Source organism: Rhyacophila brunnea, unplaced genomic scaffold, assembly GCF_057557595.1.
Source record: "Rhyacophila brunnea isolate RB1 unplaced genomic scaffold, BYU_Rbru_1.0 scaffold_15, whole genome shotgun sequence".
Taxonomy (NCBI): domain Eukaryota; kingdom Metazoa; phylum Arthropoda; class Insecta; order Trichoptera; family Rhyacophilidae; genus Rhyacophila; species Rhyacophila brunnea.
Window position 1 is genome coordinate 487,661 of NW_028232806.1, and position 22,539 is coordinate 510,199.

Here is a 22,539-nt window from a genome sequence, read left to right on the forward strand (position 1 = left end):
TAGTGTTTAGTAAGTTTTATGATTCTTATAATAATTTGTAGATTACTTTAGTTTTTTGATTTGTATGAGAAAAATTCAACAATGTTGTTCAGATGAAATTACACTATGTTGTAATTACAAGGCATTGTCTAGAGATAACCTCTTTCCACAGTCGTGTAATGGCAGAGTGTTCGTCTGTGAACCTGTATGACTTACTAGTCCCATCTTCGAATGCCTGTCTGGTTAAGCTCACATGTTGTTTTTGATTCAGAGCAAGGATCCAATGGCTTAGGAGCACAGGTCACAGCTATTCTTCGTAAGAAAATATGTCAATGTAATGTTATGTAGTTTATTTATTTATTAATAAAAATAAAAAAACTTTGTGGACTCACAACATGATATTTGAATTGAAAAAAAAGCTGGTTCTATTCAAACAACTTAAATAAAAATACATACATACCTATCTATTATACAGCAAATATTACCATCACAGATCAAAGAATTAAATAAAAAACATAAACAATGTCTTCTTCTTCTTTAGTCATATCCGCCCCTTAGTTGGAGCATATGGACACCACGAGGCACCTCCAAGAATCCCTATAGCTCGCCAGTCTTCTTGCATCGTTCCAGGTCAAACCAGCATCTCGTAGCTCCGCCGTATACAATCTATAGATAGTATTTAGCAGCCTACCAGGACGATGTTACTCAATAAAATAAAATTTCAAAAACAAAATACATAGAACATCACTGAAAATATTTATGTCTTTGGGAAGCGCATTGACTAGTCTCTCACCCCTTGCGGTGCCTGTTAAGCCTGACACGAGGAAATAAACCCTTGAATAGGTCATGGCTACGACCACTTAGGTAGGGTGCAAATAAATTCAAATTCTTTAGAACGTCAGGATTGAAAATCATCCCTCATGAGATCAGGCAAAAATGTCTCAAGAGCAGAAGTGACCTATGAGATTCAATAGAGTGAAAAGCAAACAAGCCTTGTAGAAAGGCAGTCGGAAATTAATCGTTTGTCGAGTTATCGAAAGGAAAATAATAAACTTATAGGTATGATCTGCTGTAGAGGTTATGTGCGAGTGAAAACATAATGAAGAGTAAAAAATTATACCAAGATCTTACGCCTTAGCTTACTCAGTGCACGTCCATATTTAGCTTGCTTAGAAGTCCAAATAATAATTTTATTTATATTAGCCTTCCTTCTAAAGTTTTCCCACTATTATTTGTATACTTACATCTTTGTGTCATATTGTGGTACAAGAATTAATTGATGAATCTACTTCATGAATGTTTTGCCTACAGGGAACATTCAACAGTATAATACTCGTATTATGAAGTTTGAAGTTCAACACAATTTATTGATATGTAGGTAGGTACCTAGTAAAAAGTATTTTATTTTTAATTATACACAGTTTTATTATTTAAAATTGATTTATTTATTAAATTAAATTTAAAATATATAAAATTATTATTGAAAATCTTTTTGATGTCATAATAAGATAAATAATATAACATTAAAACATTTTTTTACTGTAAATTTATCTTTGAATTAAAAAAATATTTATTTTTCTTTTTAATGTTTTTAGATAATAACATTATGTATTAATTAATTAAAACACTACAAAATTTTAATTTTCAATAAATTGTATTAAATTGCAAGGTTCACATTTTATCACTAGATGTCAGTGCATTCATCATAAGTTCTCCATACTTTAGATTAATTATTGAGGAATTCAATAAATAAAAGACTTTTTAGTTTTCCAATCGTTTTTTTTGTATTTTTTTTTGTAGTTTGGTAAGGAAAGGTCATAGGGATAAAAATTAAATATTACATATACAAAATACATACACAGGTTACAGCCTAACAGAGTCTTAAATACACACTTCATTTTTTTTTAATATCCTACAGGTAGTCAGCCAAGTTAACGTGTCTATATGACACATGGCTGTGCGGCCTCAGACCCGCGTTGGTCTCATCTGCCTGCGAGAAACTCGACGAATACCTTGGCTGCTGAATATAAAAACTTTGAGGCGTCCTAACGGTGATACCTTGGACGTATCCGACATTATCGGACGCTGAACTTATGCTATCTTGACTTGTACCGATGAATCGTTGACTGCCAAACTTTCCCCGTGCGTTTAACGGTGTGTTTTGAAGATTCGTCTGAAAGTTGCTGTACTGGGGGACATTATCTGGTTGATTATAATTATTTCTGAATCTAGCGAAGGTATAATCTCTATCTGCCGGTACTGAGAATGGACTTGGAAAATTTCTAATCGGTGCCAAGTTTGGTAATGTTGGATTTAAAGCTTCATTTATGGTGACATCATAATCATTATCAAGCGAATCTGCCAAGTTTTGTTTTATTGAAATATTTTCTGGTATTTTTTTCTCTAAAAATGGTCTGTTGGTTGGTTTGTAAGGGTCTGATATCTGAGGAGACGGTTTGAAGAGTTTATCGATCGGCTTTATTAGAGGCGGTAGGTTCTCTTTCTGATATCTTGTATTTGGGACAATTGGGCCTTTGACAGCCTGTTGGTTTTCATATGGCCGTGTCTTAGTATCCACTAATTGATAATCGTCATGATTGCTGGTTTGGCTTACGGAACCCTCATTATTGTCAAAATTTGTCTTCTCTTTATATGAATCCTGGATTGGTTGATCTTTTTGGTTGTAACTGCTATAAGTATCAGTATATACGGCATCAGATTCTTTAACACCGACTTCTTTCACATTTTCAGTACTAGATTCGAGCTTTGATGGTATTTCTTGTTGTTTCTCTGTAGACACGTCTTCCTTAGAATAAGTAGTGTCTTCAAAAACCTTCGAATTAGACACTACTGGTTTATCATCTTTAATATCATAATCAGAATCATAACTGTAATCTGGTAAAACAACATTTTCTGTAGTTGTGCTAGTTGTTGTCGTTGTTGTTGAAGTTTTATTGAAGTTTTTACCTCCAAGAGGCTGAAGACCTCTTGGCAAATATGGACTTCCACCTCTGGATGGTAAGAAAGGTCTTTTGACAACTCTTACGATTGGTTTGACAGTACTGGTAACTTTTTCATTGACTTCTACTTCTCTACTGGCTTCTGTAGCTGTCGTTGTCGATGTTGATGTAGTGGTGGTTTCCGTTGGTCTATTTCTTGATAAGAACGGCAGCCTCTGCGTCGTTGTCGGTGCATTTACCTTTTCTTCAAAATCATCTTCAAAACTATCATACTCTTTCAATTCAGGTTGTTTAGCCTTAATGGGTGCAATAGGAATGGTAGTTCTTTCCAATTCTTTACGAAAAACTGTTTTATCTTGCTTTATATCAGTGGCCTTAATTTTTGGCTCTTCTTCTTCATCATAATATTCATCTTCAAGCTTCGTAGGTCGTTTTCTGGGCGAATATCTGCTCTCTGTTCGACCATTCTGGTAAACACTCGGCCTTTTAGCCCGCGGTTCAACATCTTCATAACTATCCTCATCAACTGGCAGTGGCCTTTTTGTCTCTTTAATTTCTGGTCTTCTAGGCCTAAATGTTTCGGACGCACCGGAGATCTGACGTTTTGGTGCGTCATGGTCAAAATTTGTCTTAGGCCTATCTCGTGGAGGGGGTTTATATCTGTCTTGTTCTGGCCTTGCCCGAGAAAAAGAAGAACTCTTGATTGATGCTGCTGTTGTTTTAGTTTCTTCCAACTCATAATCATCGTAATATTCTTCATCAGCAGGTACCTTTGGTATCGCTGTAGTAGATGTGACATATTGGTATTTTTGTTTTTCAGTTTTTGGCACTGGTCTTGCGATCCTTGGTGGAGCTCTTGGTTTACTGAAAACACTAGCTCCAACCGGTTTGAGAATTGCGCTATCAGTTGTTTCTTGTTTCTTTGAATCTCCTCCATAGGATCTGCTCTCTTCTCTGGCAGTACCACCATCATTTTCGAATCGTCCTTCATTTCTTGATGGCCTGTCGTTATCTCTTAATGGTTTATCTTCACTTGCATGTGCTCTAAAGCCATCTTTACTTGGTCTCTCATCTCTTAATGGAGTACTTGCGGATTTTGATACTTTTTCTTCCTTCAATGGAGTCTCATCCCTGCTACTACCTTTCCCTTTATCATCTCTCAGCGGTCTTTCATCTTTCCTGTCATCATCTCTCAATGGTCTTCTCGGTCTATCGTTACTTCTTCTATCATCATCATACGGTCGTCTGTCAGAATCACCACTTCCTCTCATATCACCTGAAGGTCTTGAAGCCTTTCTCGGTCTATCGAACGAGGAACTCCTAGAATCGTCATCCGCGGGCTTCCTTTTTTGAGGTGTATCGTGATCATCTGATGGTCTCCTCCCAGACTTACGTGGTCTATCGTACCCTCTTCTGTCTTCATAATCATCTTTGTCTTGTCGCGTTCTGCCTTCTGGCCTACGTTCATATCTGCAATACAAATGGAGAGAAAAATGTTTTAAATTATTGATAATATTATTAAGTCATATATTTTTCATATATTTTCTTATATCACAAAAATGATGCTTGTGCAAACATTAGTGTTCTCGGTATTTCTATGCGGAGTCGAGTCGTGGACCCTGAAGGCTAGGGAACGGAAGGCAATTGATGCCTTTGAGATATGGTGTTGGCGCCGAATGCTTCGTATTTCTTGGACGGACCACAAGACGAACCAGTCAATCATCCAGAGACTGAAGATAAAAGAACGGCTCTCGACAATATGTCTGAGAAGAATTCTGCAGTTTTTTTGACATATTGTCAGGCGCGGACCAGACAACCTGGAGAGATTGGTAGTTTTGGGTGGCCTCCAGGGAAGGCGAAGCAGAGGAAGAGCGTCTGCGCGCTGGAGCGACCAAGTGAAAGAGCTGACTGGGGGGGGGGGGGGGGGGGTACCATCCATTCTGCCCTGAGAGAAGCGGAAGATCGAGAAGGATAGAAAGTCTTGGTCGCTCAAAGGATGGCGAAATTCAAATAATGTGGTCACGATCCTCAGCCATGAGTGCACGACCAAGAAGAAGAATATTATTATCAGAACCATCTATGAATTATCGTTAAAATTATTATTCGTCCACATTTCAAGTAGGTATTTGAACATTTTGCCTTTCAAATGCTATCAGCTATTATTGACGTTCCGTTGTTTTAGTTTTTTTTTAGTTATTATTTAGGCATTTTAAAACGCGAATATATCTATCCAGCAATGATAATAATATATTATGTACATAGCCATTCATAGATAAGTATTATTTCCGCGTATTCGACCCATAAATCGGCATTTTAGAGGTTTCGTATTTTTACTTATTAAAAGATATCTTTATTTCGATACGTTTACGACACCTTGTACAATATAGATAGATTTAAAAACACCCTAGAGAAATATAAATAACTACTAGAGAAAATCTTTTTGGGCGCAAATTCCAGGGCTGTTGATTCGAATCTCGCTGGGCGTCGTATTTTTTTCAAAAAGATTTTTTCGGAACCATTATGGGCCTCCATAATGTAGAGGTTTGTATTAACAGATTTTTATTTTTACGAGAAATGGATGTTAGCCACATGCTCAAGCTATTGGGTCCATAGTCTACATTGAAAAACAATGTGTGTATTTGCCAGACCCACGACATTATAAGCCGACCCGTTATCTGCTCGGCCATTGTGGGCGGCTCTGATTTCTCTGAGGTATTTTCAGTTGATTTTAATTTGATAAAGATTATTACATTCTTAAATCTTGTGAAAAAAATCTGTGCGTGTACCTACTTATGTAGGCGCGTTAGAAGTTACATTTATTTGGCGTAACAAAACAAAGCAACGCTTGCAATAACCAAGATTCTTCCACTAGCTCTTAATTATCTTGTTAAATTACAGAGACAAGAAAAAGGGCCGCTTATTGGAGCGCTGTTGGTTTATTTCCATACACTTTAAGTTATACATATTAATAAATTATATGATTATTTCTCGTTGTTTTTATTTTTAAAGTTACAACTGTCACTCTGACGTTTAATCGTTTGTTTACGTAAGGAATTGCAAATGGCCGACAATAATAAATTTGTTGCCTTGGCAACGGAACAATTCTACTATTAAACTTGCGTTTGTATACAGCTAACTGATTCGCAGCTATTTTCATACTGTCGTAACGATGTGCACGCGCAGCTCTTAGTTTCACTCTCTACCAAACGCCCTAAAAGAAGTTAACTTCAAAAAGTTTAATAGATGAATATCTTATAACAAATTTAATTTTTATTGCTAAAATGAGAGTTTTGCTTCTCGTTTTCGTTAACAATAACTATATCATTATGCTCTGTGTTCTCCCTACTTCTATGATAATGCCCAAAACTGTATTTACATAATTAAATAACGACATTATGTACCTATCATCGTCGTAGTCATCGTCATATGCTGGTCTTCTTGCGGCAGGTCTTGGCCTCTTCCTGCGCCTGCTGCTTCCCCTGCCTTCACTGTATGGCCTTCTAGAAAAACAAAAAACAAGACTTTTGTAAATACACGAAATAAAATTTAACTGAATCTTATCCGTAGCGAAGAGTGCCCGTTGGAGGGAGGTAGGCAAGCTTTGGATAACCGAAATAAATAGTTAGTGCAGTCATACGTAACAGACTTAAAGTTGAATTTGTTTTCATCAGCAATTTTAAGTACGGTATACGATGCCGCGTATATTTCAGACATACCTAATTATTTATTAGCCAATTCATTTCCATAGAACTTGTAAATTGTATATTTTACTACATACTTATACAGTTTTCCAATAAACAGCAATCCGTCACCATTATTATATTAGATTTTACCAAAATTATGCCAATTAAATAATATTTTAAACGGTAGTTTTTAACGTGTCTATTTATATAATGAATGAAATACTAGAGGACCGAGATGCATATATATTCTTTATACACTGTTAGAGTTTGTCCAGTTTGCATCTAGAGGTTTTGATCAAAGAGATTTTTTTGTTCAAGAATTTCGAGATTGTCATTTTTTGAAAAATCATAATAAAAATCTCGAGAATTTGCGAAAATTATAACATTAAAAAGATTATATTCGGATGTAGCGTTTTCAACATAGCATTTTCTTGCCACGGCTCATCATCTTAAGCTTAAAAATAAAAGCTATCTACAGTAAGTTATTCTGGATAGAATCTGTATAGATCTGTTTCCCAGAAGACCTATAAAATCTGGAATTTAAACAGAAATTGGTAAATTCGTAGGTGAAAAAATCTGGTTACAAAAGACAGCGAAAAGAACGAGCGAATGAAAATAATAAAAATTAGTAACTTATGTAATTTTATCAAACACCAAATTAGGTTTACCTGTCATCATCATAATAGTCATCCTCTCCTCTTCCAGCAGGGTAGAAATCATCGTCCTCGTAATAGTCGTACTGCGGTCTCCGCCGCCTCGAGACAGGCCTTCGCCTTCTCGGCGGGGGCGCTCCGTCAGGTGGAAGGGCCGCGTAGACGATGACGGGTGGAGCGCTGGTGACAACGCCCTTGTAGAAGTCGTCGTTCCTGAAAAAGTTTCCATTTCTGAATTCAGAATATGGGCCGCGATGCATGCAAAAACACGATGTAATAAAAAAATTATCATTTCATTATAATTATGTACAATTTAATGTCAATAATGAAATGATGATAGGAAGAGAAGATAGAAGTGGCGAATGGTAGAGGTAGGCTGTTAAAATCAGACGTAAATAGTGCACATTAAACTTTGTTAGTCATACGTATTTTTTTTTATTGAACTAAAACTACAATTCGTGTTGGTTAGTTTTAAAAATCAATTAAACCCTGTCTAAACCAAACCATAATAGTTTTGAAATATTTTGGGGGATCCGACAAAATTATGCACACTTTTTCATTTATACTTATTTGTTTTCGTTGAATTAGAAATACATATTATAACACATGTTGGTGGTTAATTTTTTAAAAATACGAGTCCTGCCTATAATAGATTTCTGATAAAAAATATTATTATACTTATCTATAAAATATCCAAAATTATATAATATGATTTAATGGCATAATTTTTGAATATTGTTTATTATGGTTTGGTTTCGCAGGGTTTAATTAAATTTAAAAAAACTGACCAACACCATCTGTAAATTGTACCTAGTCTTGGTTCAAAGAAAACAAATACGTCACATGACTGACAAAGTTTAATCTGCACTATTTATGGCGGATCTTAACAGCCTAACTCCGCCCTTCGCTACTGGAAGATAGTGAATATACGTATTTGAAAATCTGCGATAGAGGCAAATGATTACAGCAGATTGTCAACCATTGTGTCGCCAAATGTTTCACTATATTCAATATTATTTATTAAAGTTTTACTATGTGTATAGTATTATATTAATCAATAATCTATAGTGTATATTGGTATACTATCTACAAATATATAGTAGACATAGCAGCAGTGATGTAGTGGGCCGAACGCGCTGGGTGGGCGACCCGGAACTTTTTCCCAAGCGGAAGCGTCTTTCAAACGATTACCATCAATATTATGTTACATACTCGTATAATAATATCTAATTTGAAATTTGTGTCGTTATTTTAAATTTGGTTTTTACGTTAAATTTAAGTAGGTATATATCTACCATTAAACTGGGGATAAATATAAATTGAAAAAAAAACACATGTATACTTGCCAGACCCAGGATTCGAACCTGGGACCCACTACGCTATAGGCCGACGCTTAAGCCGCACGCCCATGCGTCAGAGTATGGACCTAATAGGTTGAGCAAGTGGCTGACATCCATTTCTCGTAAAAACAAAATCTGTTAATATAAAACCTCCACTCTGTGGAGGCCCATATGATCCTATTAGGATCGTACATGGTCGAAAGAAATAAACAATATAAATATATAGAAACTGAAAATAAATATTTAAAAAACTTATCTTCCATAGCGGAATTATCAAGACTCGGATACGACGAACATAGACAAGTGTTGAATTTCCAAAATGAAGTAGATTTTTATTTAGTTACATTAATAATTATAAAAATAGATAGAAGAAAAAATGTTGCAAGCAGTAAAATTTCCATAGATTCATGAAAATAATAATATTATAATAAAGCCTAGCAAGATAATTAAAGTATGAACAATGATTTACAAAGATTTTGAATAAAATATATAGGTAGGTTTGCTAATTTGCTATAATAACAACATTGAAGTAAAAACAATATTATTATTGATTGCTAAGGGGTCCGCAACTAGATTGTTATACATACACGTTGCTATAGAAATCAAAACTAAATGTCAAATTGATATTTTTTTTTCAGTTATTCGATGAAAATTAGTGGCATGTACGAAATTAGATTTACCAATGACAATTTATTATCAACACTTTAAAATAAGTTTAAAAAATACGAAAGCAAAATAAGATGTTTCAAAATACCTGCTAATATATGTTTGCACTAACAGAAGATTTATCTACCTACTTACGCAAAAAATCTTGTGGTACTTACGTTTTTATGATATACTAACGAGTACCCGGCATGCGTTGCAATGCCACTCAAAGAAAGAAAATGTCTGTGTTTTAATTCTGTTTATTGAAGTGCTTTCGGATATACAACATGTTTTGTTTTTCCGTCTGGAGCATACACGAATAAATCAGAAGGTTTTCCAATACGTGAGCAGGTCACATACAGCTGTCCATGTGAGAAGCATGGATTTTCCAAATTTGGTATAGGAACGCATACAAATAGAAGATAAGATAGAAGAAGAAGAAGATGGTTGTACTAATTCGCGGGCGTGCGCACAACAACTCATCAAAGATTCATTGCATTTGGATGAATGGTATAAGAATGAATACGGGACAGACAGACAGACAGACAGACAGACAGACAGACAGACAAACAAACATTCATTTTTATATTATATAGATATACTTCAATAAAGATTAATTTCAGTGACCCAGGATTTGACTTTCGTCATCTTCAGGCCGTAAATATATAATATATTACCTATACTTGCCAAAATGCAAAATTCAGTTCAATGAAAGCAATATTGTTTATAAAAACCATTTGTTCATAAATTTAATTTCTATCAAGGATATCTCTATATTATGAACGAAAGTTTAAATTAACATTTTTATAATAATATGTATATATCGGTGTTGTTTTGGAATATTATTGACCTATTTACATATAAGATCTAACTCCGGTAAACAATCCGGATCCCATCTTCACGTAATCAACACCTGTGTGAATGTGAATCTGATGCAGCCGCGGTATTCGAACCGGCAACCCGTGGATTTATATACGTGCGTTTCTCCCACCACCCTAATGTGAACACATATACCTAATGTTAATTTTAAAACTATTCCTTTTTAAAAACACAGAATTCGGAAACATCTCAGAAACATACTTATTAGAATAAATATAATGCAAGTAACTTAGGAGAGATACTGACATCGGCTAAGAATTAAGGTAAATACCTATTATTGGTACCTACCTTGATTCAAATCATAAAAGACGGTCGCCAATATCAACGTAATGAAATTTCGTCGTAATTAAGTAGGGTGCAGATAGCTAAATTCTAGGTTGGCCTGTATCCCCCCGATAACTATATTAGAAATAGAGAGCATCAGTTGTTTATTCTCCCAAGGTGCAGAACCAACCGGCCACTGGTAATGCCAATTGGGAGGGCGATAACTATGTTCAACCAAATTGCTTCGGGTGTTGATATATTCCACTTGCGAGAGGGTGAGTTTAGGTGGACGCTATTTTATAAATTTTTAAAATAGGGTCTCCTTAGCAAATTCGTTCTAGGTATTTCTTTGAACTTCTATAGATGTATAATTGTATTTTCACCGCTTTTCTTTGTTTATATTATGTTCTCTTTTTATATTTTCATTTTTATCGTTTTTATTACATTTTTTCCTTATAATAATGTTTCATTTGTTGTGAACGACTTAAACTTATAATGTGTAATGCCCACAATATGTTAAAATAATTACTAAATAAAAAGAACTTTTTATATAAGTACAACGTTTTAAATTTTCTGTTGAATTATTATGTTCAATATGCTCAAACTTGTACTTGATATGAAGTAAATAAAAAACAAACAAATAAACAAATATAGAATACTGTAATGTCATTTTGACATTTCATTTTGATTTCCATAGTAACGCACGTATATATTAATAATTTAGTTGATAGGATTTTTCTGAAATAACATTCCATACAAAACAGAATTAACTGAAAATTAATTCAATTCTGCTTAAAGATGGCTAAAAGTATCAAAAGAATGCATTAGCATTGTGTTCTGATATATTCTAAAAAATTCAAATGTCTAGCTAGTCGGGAAGTTAGCTAATTTTTTGTACTAGACAAACAACCACAGGACAAACAAGAATACGAGCTAATAAAAACGTTGTAAAATAAATTGAAATGAATTAAAAACACATTGGCCGGAATCTGATTAAGTACAAGTCCCACCCGGCACCAGATTTATTCTAATATGTATGTTTCTGAGGTGTTTCCGAGTTAAGTATTTCTTATTTTTTTTAATAGTTCACCTAGTTTGTGTAAGGTAAGGAGCGATGACTTTAGGCTGCAAAATAACGGGAGCCACTGTCGTTGTTGTGTTATACCAGTAAAGATCGTCATTTCTGAAAAATTAAAACAGCATTTTAGTATATTATAAGCAACGGTCTCACAGGGTATTTTTGCGCCCGGGATAGTAACGAAAAATACTACTTGTAGCAAATCCTAAAATTGAATAAGTACCTAATAATTTTAAAATTTTTATTAACTATTTTTTTTATTCAACGAATAATTCACAAAATTTAAGAATGTAATATTCTAAGAAAATCTAAGTGAAGATGCTGGTTCGATTCCTGCGGGGTGTCTTACTTTTTTCAAAAAGATTTTTTCTATTGGTTATATTTTATTTTCTCAGAAGTGTTTTCAAAATTATGTAATATGTTCAATTTTTAAATTGGTGAAACATACTTCTTCCAGAACTTGTGAGAGTTCTTGCAGTCAATCTCGGAGACGAAATGACAGATGAAGGTCTTCTGGTCGAATGCAGTGTAGTTGGCACATAAGAAGTCGTACCTGAACCCGGCAAGGCACTGGTGGTATACCTGGAATCATTCATAATAGTATATAATATTATGACACTCTTAAACCGCGAATTATATTATGGTGCACGTCACTGACTATCACGTGACGTCACAGTAAGCTGCTGCTACGGGGGAAATGTGTATAATGTCGTTTTTCTTGGTGTATAAAATGTTATCAGACTGATGGTCCCATCCCGTAGCACATTTATCTATTAAAAACCCACTTAGGCTTTTCAAAGTATTGATGTTACACTTACACAGTCATAATATTGTTGGAACGAATAAGAAAATGTATTCTGTCTCTATCTATACGTATAGTATTTAAGCAAAGGCAAACGGCCTATCTGAATAGTCTTGATAATGGTGTTACAACCGAAATAGCTATCGACAAAACCTTTTTTTAAAAATTCTCTAGAATTTAAAATGTATTATTCATATTTTCATTTCTTGTAAAATGGAATTCTACCAAGTAAATTCTAACTCAATTAATTCACCAACCTGACACTTTAATTCCACATTAGCGTAGAAACCATCGTGCAGTTGTTCATCGCACGTGAAGTTCATCGTCTCCGGCGGTGGAACGAGAGCCAGGAAGGGGTATGTGGACAGGTTGTAGCCGTTCAGCTCGCGTGGTAAGTTGGGATCGTGCACGTAGTCAATCTGAGGGATCCCTGTCAAGTTTCTTACGGGGGTGTTGTCGACTAGCAGATCAATATCAGATGCTGTTGAATTGGTTGGTTCCTCACCTTCCTGAAAAAGAAGGAAATACATGTTACAGTTATTTATTTTAGGGTTATCGTAATGCTTTTGCTAGTGATGTTGAAAACTGCAATTTTATGCATTTTAGTAATAATTTTTAAATAAACAATATCTATCTAAAAATATTTAATATAGGTACTTAATATAGGTACTATAGATACTTAAATTAACTTAGGTAGGTACGAAAAAAGAAGTCTGATTTTTATTAGTTCATAATATTTTATATTTGTATGATTAAATTATAGTTTGGTAGGTTCTTAAGAACCCACGATGGGCGCGTGACACCCACGAGCGTCAACCTATAATAGCATCGTGGGTCCCATGTTAGAATCCTGGGTCTGACAAGTACACATATTATTTTTCAAATTGTGTATGAACCTAATAGGTTGAGCAAGTGGCTGACATCCATTTCTCGTAAAAACAAAATCTGTTAACACAAACCTCCAGTCTGTGGAGGCCCATATGATTTTATTAGGATCTGACATGGTCGAAAAAAGGTTCTTAAGAAGGTCATAACGATTTAAAAAAAATCATAGTAAACATATTTTTAAAATTAAAAAAAAAATCGATTTTTTTTTTAAATAAATATGTATGACAAACTATTTCTTTTATTCAACGAATAAAACACAAGATTTGAAAATGTAACATTATATATATCGAAGATACATTATTTGAAAACAACTTGAATCTTTAACCGCTGGATTCGCGCCAGTGTGCTTTTCTAATTAAGCTAAGGGCGGATTTCAAGCAAAAGTATAGTATTGTATTTCGTTAAAATTTTTATCGAAATGCAGATTCATTTTATCTGATATGCTAATACATACAATAATACAATACTTTAATATTTCCTTGGAATCTGACTGTTTTGAAAGGTCATATGCATTTCTCAAGTTTGCCATTATTTGCTGACAACGCCATTTAAATTAGTTAGCTTAATTTAGCAGCGACATCTTTAAAACTGGCTCCAGGCGTCCATAAATTATAAATACGTTCTGGATAATATTTTCCAAATTGTTTTGAATTCGCGCATGAAAAAATACCAAACTGGTTTGGACCAGTTTGAGATTTGCACGAGGAAACAAACCCATTGTAAACATTGCTTAAAACATTGCCAGGCGTCAAGTTGAATAAAAATACAGAAGTTAAACATTTTGTTTACAAGACAGAGATGGCGGATGTTTATAGGTACATATTTTTAATAATGGTTGAACGAAACAACAATCTCTAAATGCTGCGATAAAATCTAATAAAATAATTGATCGTCAATTATTGTTATAATATGACGTTCAATTGTCCAATTGAAGCAGTTCTTGATAAAATTTTATTATTGATCGATTCAACTACAATGCATCTGTTTATTTTATTTTTTGAAATGCGTTTTTATTAAAAATCAACTTTCTACTGTGAAGATTTATTCAATTTTAACTTCAACAATAAGGTAGTCTACTTGTGAACCGACACTCTTTCAATTATGATCTATAAAACCAGTTGCGACAAACTGACAAGACAAGAAACGTTTACGATACCAGTAGCGAAGGGTGGAGATAGGCTGTAAAGATCCGATATAAATATTGCATACTAAACTTGGTCAATTATACGTATTTGTTTTCACTTAACTAAGACTACAATAATTATTCACAAATGGTGTTGGTTAGTTTTTAAAATTCAATTATACCCTGCTAAAACCAAGACATAATAGATAATAGTCAAAAAATACTCGTCTATCTATAAAATATATATAATTATGAGTATTATGACATTAAATCAAGAATAATATTTTCATATATTATGGCTTGGTTTAAGCAGGGCTTAATGAATTTAAAAACTGACCAACAACATGTGTAATATGTATAATAAGTATGGGTGAAAGTGTGCACAATTTCGTCGGATCGCCCAATGCATACCAAAACTATTATGGTATGGTTTAGACAAGATTTAATTGATTTTTTTAAATTAACCAACTCCATATTCTATAAAGTGTAGTCTTAGTTCAATAAAAACAAATACGAATGACAGACAAAGTTTAATGTGCACTATTTATGTCAAACCTTAACAGTCTACCTCCACCCTTCGCCATTGTACGATAAATATTACGATATAAATAAGAAATCATCAATATACTTGCGCAATAAAAATGCTACCTATGCTACATGCTTGTAAAAATAGAACTACATCTGGGATTGCATAGTAAATATTGTGGTATTATATATTTTTTGTTTGATTGTTCTAAATTTGAATTTCAGTACTTCGCAGAACAGTCGCAGGTTTGTCTATAAGTATACGGTCGTACTGATGTATGAAGTCAGTTGCTCCGCTAGTCGACAGCTGCGATGGTGGGGGGATTGAGGGCGGCAAATTTCTACTCTCGCACCGAACACTGTACTCTTTATTTTGGATTTCAATATAATTATTATCATGTAGCCTTTTCTGATTATTTGCACTGTTGCTCAACCCTCTTAGTACTCTGCCATCACTCTTTCCAGGAACATAAAAATATCACACAAACTCACACATATACTAACAGGCCACGGAGCAGTGCGAGCCTATCTAAAAAGATTTAAATTGAGGGACGATGGCTGTTGTCCATGTGAAGGCTACACATCTCAAACTGTGTGGCATGTCATCAACAACTGCCCTATACTAGAAAAGGAGCGATGGACTCTCAGAACTCTATATAGACAGCACAACCATGAAATTGATCTCCAAAAACTTTATGAAATACTAAACAACAAAACAACACAAGAACACTTCACAACATATTTAATTCTGGCCATAAAGAAAATGAAAGATATAAATGGAGGAACATAATTAGCTACACATCAGTGCAACTAACCCTCCCAACTATCTTGTACAAAAAAAGCAAGGGCATGGTTATTTATAGCCCTCTTAGTACATTTTGCCGGCCCCGATGACGTTTTGCTCCGAATTTACTTCATATCACTTGATTCGTATTGTATCACTCACGGCCTGCTGCATCAGTGAAATAAATATAATATGTATGTGAATCCACGCGCTTTATCCTGCGGTGTAGTTTCCCTTTACCATCGTGTAGTAGGCTCTTTGCATATAATGTTTAGGAGAATATTTTGATGAAGAGTGCAATGGGTGCCCAAAAGATCACCAAAATTTTCGCGTTGAATGGTAAAATTGCGTATTTTTGTGATGGTGTAAGTCAGTGTACTCAGGAAAACATCTCGTAATACGTTTGTTTACGTTAAAGAATGACAATGTTAAAGTGTGGTAGACCACTGCTAGTTTTAATACTGGATATTAGATGACATCCTACTGGACGTTGGATATACATACTTGCTCTTTAGTTTATAACTACATACAAGGAGATTTGTAAAAAAATGTATGTTTTCCCACCAACATAATATTTAGATATAGTTTATAATAATAAGTATAACTAACGATAATTCTGGCATACATGGTATAAAATGTTCAGCGCCGCTGCCAGAGTGGATCCAATCTTAGATAACCAATAATTTAAGAAACCTCTTCTGTTACTTTCTGCCCACAGTTTCGGTTCAATAATAGATCCGCTTAAAGCCTAAATAGTGGTTTTTCGATTTGTGAATTTAATTCGGTAAATAATGTATGCATAATATTAGCATTAATATTTTGGAATGGATAAATAAACTTATAATAAATGCCTCGAGCATCGAATCCGCCCCCCGTATAAATGATTTAATATTATTTGAAATAAAAAACAATGCAACGTCGGTCAATAGCATGGCAATCGCTTAAAATAGATAGAATCTGTAGCCAAAAAATATGGTAATGAATTTTATACCAACTCAATCTGACAAAAAAATAAATAATTAAAAGTCATCATTGTTATATTCAAGAATAACTATTTTTGGTAAATGTATATTGTTATTCTAGTCTTTACTATCTCTTTAGATTCATTGATATCTGTACTATGTTTTGTATGATATCTATTTTTTACACTGCACTCAGTGCTGTCATCTCTCTCCATTTACGAAAGTGAAAAGATGCTGTCACTTTTATTTTTGTATGGTTTTTCGTCTGGATTCGGGACTTGGAGGTGGACAAATAACACACTGGAATTGTGGTCAGAAACGAGGAGTTTTATTTACGTTAATATCTACTAATGGTTACATTTTTATAATTTCATTTATGCGTAGCGCGAGTTAATAATCTTTACTCTTTGACTGTCTGCAGCGTTATGTCGCGCAGAAAAAAAAACGGCCGCTTGCGAAGCGATACCAATGCGGCGTTGCCAATATTAAATTTTGGCGCCAAACATGTACAACGTTGCCGGTTTATTATTATTTATTTTCATAATCAACCCTTACTATTTGTCGGCTTGGTACCGACTCGGCTTCTCCAGATTCACAGAGACATCCCCAAATGGGGAACATTTGGGAGTGTAACAGTGCATTGGGCCTCCATGTATATAAACCTGCTACTGGTTCTTTTAAATAATAGCACTAATTCAGTAGAAAATAATTCTAATTTTAGAATATCTAAAAAAGCAATAGGTTATAAAAAATAACGAAGGTTAAAATAAATACATAGAGCTTATATGAATTCATTGTGGGTGGATTTTTTTTAGACTTTCAGTGAAACCAAGTTAAGTTGATGCATGCCACCATGAAATGGATTGCTAAAATTATTCAATGATAAGTAACCAACAACCCAAAATGTGGCTTGCAATATCAAACTATCAAAAGTATTAATATATTTTTAATTTTGAATTTTACCAGGGAGCCGAGAGGATAATAATGAAAATACACTATGCCCATTCACCAAAATTGATCACAATGTCGTCAAAGACATTTAAAACTGGGTCTAGATTTGTATGGGTACTGTCTGAGAGTACCCGTTAACGAAGAAATTGTTCAGCAATTCGTCGCCGAAGATCCAAAGATATCCTAAGGGCTCAGACACACGACACTGCAGTTAACGTGCGTCGATGCACTCGGGTGCATTTGGTATTAAGTAAGACCTGCATCGACGCACGCTAATCGCATTGTCGTTATGTCTGAGCCCTAAGCTGTGCGATGTCAAGGTTAGAATGACTGAGCGAAAGGATCACAATCATCCATCTCACCGATGGTGTGAAACAGATGACCGATGAACTCGTATGCTGTTCTTATCTCTCGTCATGGTTCTTTTGTTTTTGATAAGGGCTGGATTTTTATATGGAGATGTCATCAACCCTATTCTTTATTACATATTTTGTATATCTAGTTTTGGGGTACTTAAGTACCTATGTGATGTGACAACGTACAAACAAAACCTGTCGTAAAACCACCTGTAATATTATTTATTTAATCTGAATCAATTAATCTCTGTGCAATAATTTTCTGCAATTGTCCATTTCAACATTCCAGAAAGAGACGCAGTAAAATATTGTTAAGCGACGCTTTCATAAAAATTAACAATAACTTGCGTGTCGCTTTTATAAAACTTAATCGTCGTTTTCGCGCTCAGTTAATTTATTTGACGTGATGCATTTCTGCAACAACGCGTTGCACATTAACTCCTCATAAAAAATAAGAATAATCAATGTTCCCAAACAACAGTAGAAAGCGTGACCCGATATACATTATATTTAGGGACATGGACAATGAGAAATGGAACTAGTCTGAAGAAATAAAAACAAGATGAAGACTGCACAATATGGTTCACTGTTATATTCTATTACACCAGGGGTAGTCAACCTTTTTATACCTACCGCCCACTTTTGTTTCTCTGTTAGTGGTAAAATTTTCTAACCGCCCACCGGTTCCACAGTAATGGTGATTTATAAAGAAAATAATCATAATGCGAATCTTTTAAAACCCTTACCGCCCACCATAAAAGCTGGAACGCCCACTAGAAGGTGGTAGGGACCAGGTTGACTACCCCTGTATTACACCGTAGCAAAGGGTGGAGGTAGGCTGTTAAGATTCGTGATGTGTGAGTGTCCTACGAATATGAACGACGCATTATATACGTGCAATAGTGTGTGTAATATACCAAAATTAAATGAGCGTCAATGCATAAAACGAAAGCTGTTGTCAGTATTCGACGTATGAAGTATTCTTGACAAGTGTTTAAATTTATCCCGTATTCTTCCTTACTCGAGATCGGTTGCCTGCTTCTCCTTACCCGTTAGGTATTTCAGTTCCCATTATTTCTGAGTTCCCTGGCAGTACAATTTAACTCCAATAGTTGTATTTTTTAATCACAATATGTTTCACCTGTCTTCTTCTGTATGTATCTTGGGTATTCTCATGTCTTCTTTACTTAGCGTTTGGGAATTGTTGTAGTAAAAAATCAAGCAAAATGAGCATACTTAACTCAATGGCTGAACTTAACTACAATGTACAAAAAACAATACTGATGCTATACTGGAAACACGAGGTCAAAACTATATTTTTTACAACAGCGTCGAAGATAAGGAATATTTTATGACCAAAAAGGACTCTCAGTTTTTGATTCGAGGAGCATTTGTGACATAAGTATACTGGACATGGCCCCCACAAAGGGGGGCAGGGCTCTAGCCTGAGGGCCCGAGATCAAGGAGGGCCCGGCGTGGTAGATCAGATTACTAAGATAAACATACATGACAAATTTGCTAAAGAAAGTCTCCTGCGGCGCTATTTCAATTGTTCACCATAATTTTTTTTAAATAATTACGTGACTCGAAAACTCCACAATTCAATATAATGCATTAAAAATACAAAAATCGCTAATAATACACTGAATACCATTATTTTAGCTTAAACACCTATTAGAAAACACCACTGTAGAGCGTTACACTGCCTTTAACCATATCGATAGGCAGGGGGGGCCGCTAAAGAACCTAGCCTGGGGGTCCACTTCAGGATTTGGGGACTATGATACTGGATATATGACTTTATGGACAAAATGTCAAGGAAGAAGGAGCAACAATAGACGATAAAAATCCCAAAAAAGTACAATAACCACCAACCGTGGAAGTCTGAATAAAAAAGATAATTAATTTTATGTCGAATGTCTTGTGCAGTTAACCCTAAGTGTAATTATATAGTACACAATATAACATCTGAGATTCCTATCGAAAAGATAATAATATATTGTCATAACGATTTAATAGCTACACTTTGATGCATATCTTTCAAAACAATTACCGCGTTAATATAATTGTTCTTGAATTCCAATCGAGAAAAGAAAATCTACCTTACTTCACCTAGGCATGCATACTGTATGAAGAATTTCAATTTATTTAGTGGTGTAGTTTCTCTTTATACTCATTTACTTTCAATTAAAATCCATATTATATCAGCTAATGATGGCAACTTTAATGACATTATTTATTTATTTATTTATTTATTTGAAAAAGACACGTTGAGTACATAACAAATTATTAATTCAGGACGTTCACAACATGACATTTAGAATAAAAATTACAAGTAATCAGTTAGGAAAATCAGAAAAAACAAAGTGGAGGAAAAAAAGAAAGCAAAAATAGTTTTATACAAAAGAAATAAAATTTAAGAAAACAACAATGATTCAAAAAGTACAAATTAAACAATAAAATAGAATTTAAAAAACAGAATATATAATGGATCGCCAAAAATATCTACATCTCTAGGGAGTGCATTGACCAACCGCACAGCCCTCGCTATTGGTGCCTGGTGAGCCTGACATGAGGAAACAGCTTTCACCCAAAATAGGTCATGGCTGCGACCACGCATGTAATTGACGGGTGCGTAAAAATTTAAATTTTCTAGAATATCGGGATTGAAAATGATACCACGTGAGAGCAGGGAAAATGCTTTAAGAGCAGAAGTGACCTACGAGCTTCAAGAGAATGAAAGGCGAGCATGCCTTGAAGAAAGTTAGTCGGAAAATACTCGTTTGAGAAGGTGTCAAAAGGAAAATAATTATAAACTTTAAAATAGAGATGACGAAGAAATTTTTTCTGAACCGTTTCAGAACTGTCTTTAAACAGGATTCATCCTGGGTGGGACCTGACTTATATGAACTAATATAAATGGGAGAATTTTTTCTGTATGGCAAATTTCTAATACCTAATAATATATTTGCGTAGGTACAAATCATAATGACAAATTTGTTTTCCATGTAAATTAAAGTTAAAACATGATAAGTTTAAATTATAATAAAAGTCTTTTCAGGGGATTCAGCATTTACCTAATGATAATTTATAACATGAGTTATCATTTGGAAATACACTGTTTTAACAATAATAATTATTATGACCCTACATAAACTCAAATGTAATTTTCGGTAGGTACCCATACTTCAAAATGCTTACCAAGTGAGAAAAACACGTGTCGTAGAAACAAGATCTGTATGTGGACAACAATCAGTGACAGCCCATCGCATAAATTAAAAAATCTAACCTAACCTAACTTTATAAGGCACTAAAGTTTTTTTCCGACCATGTCCGATCCTAATAAGATCATAAGGGCCTCCATAGAGTGGATGTTTGTATTAACAGATTTTGTTTTTACGAGAAATGGATGTCAGCCACTTTTACTCAACCTATTAGGTCCATACTCTGACTCATACAATTAAATAATATTATGTGTACTTGCCAGACTGAGGATTCGAACCTGGAACCCACAATAATGGCGTGTCCGGAAACTTGTACATACGCAGTTCTCCGCATCACACTTCACCGTGAAATATTGTATCGGAAATATATGGCCGTGTATTAAAGACCGTCCAACCTCTTTCGTAAAATTCATGTCTAAATAAAACACGGTTCTTGTCGGTTTACACTTTACAGGAAACCAGCAGCAAACAAATTTTTAAAATAGCTGATATACTGGATTATTTGTTAGGTTAGGTTATGTTTTCATTCTTGAATTGACAAAATCTGCTATGAAAATTGAATGTAATAAAATTGGAGACCGTATAGTATACGGTAATCTCTTTCCGATAAGAAAGCTCTAAACTGTGCCACGGTGAAATGTTATACCTAGGTACAATTTACATGTAACCCAATAATGGGTATTTAGTAATTGAATTGATAGATACGATTATGAGTTTAAATAATATATTGTGAATATATAAAAACATCGTAAATACGTCATCGTTATATTATATGATTCCGTTTATTGAATGAATTTTTAATTTAAATGAAATTTGTAATATTTCTATTTGGTTGAGTTAACAATTAATATCAGTAACAGCATTCCTCCACAATAGTATGATGTTCATATTATAATGCTGGCCCTGCCCACAAAATCGGCAGTCATTAATCCATCGAACAAATCAATCCGGATAATCTCAATGGTCAAATCGAAATGGTTTCTGTATTGGAATTAACTGCTTAGTCGATGTTTTCCGCTGTCCGGAAGTGGTATAGTTAAACCAACTGAACTGGAACTTGAGCCGGACAAAGTTTCTAAAAGTTATGATAACATTGTTTTTAAAAGCAACGTTTCAATTCATACATGGATCAATATTTTTAATACCTACATTATAACATTGCGTGTGCGTAATAGTAATCGTATATTGCGCAAAATTATGTTATCTACATACATTGAACTTTCTGTCTGTTTCCGTTTGTTTAATAATTATAACTCAAAAACCACTGGACCAATATTTTTTATGAAACAAACTTTAATAGATTTCAAATTTAATATCTCGGAAGCTTCTGAACATACACGAATCTCATCCTACATCCAGATGTTGTCGAATAATGGAATGATTTATAACGGGTAAGTAAAATAGTCAGATAGCAGTGGTAGAGTGGTGACGTGCAGATAGAGG

The 22,539-nt window shown here is 34.3% G+C and overlaps 1 protein-coding gene across 12 annotated transcripts in view; it reads right to left on the reverse strand.

The window, feature by feature from the left end:
- Nucleotides 1-1,746: 1,746 nt before the first annotated feature.
- The window catches only part of LOC147074737 (uncharacterized), a 134,486-nt gene continuing 113,693 nt past the window's right edge, over nt 1,747-22,539 (reverse strand). For 6 of the 12 annotated variants that reach the window (XM_085942567.1, XM_085942565.1, XM_085942569.1 and 3 more), the window contains 6 exons: nt 12,541-12,792; nt 11,930-12,063; nt 11,494-11,586; nt 7,291-7,488; nt 6,341-6,439; nt 1,747-4,409 (listed from right to left, as the gene is read on the reverse strand). In XM_085942567.1, the coding sequence (XP_085798693.1) occupies nt 1,892-4,409; nt 6,341-6,439; nt 7,291-7,488; nt 11,494-11,586; nt 11,930-12,063; nt 12,541-12,792 (3,294 nt within the window). In that variant the 3' untranslated portion in view covers nt 1,747-1,891. Of the gene's footprint in view, nt 4,410-6,340; nt 6,440-7,290; nt 7,507-11,493; nt 11,587-11,929; nt 12,064-12,540; nt 12,793-22,539 lie in introns of all 12 variants that reach the window. The other 6 variants (XM_085942560.1, XM_085942558.1, XM_085942563.1 and 3 more) reach the window with 1 other exon arrangement.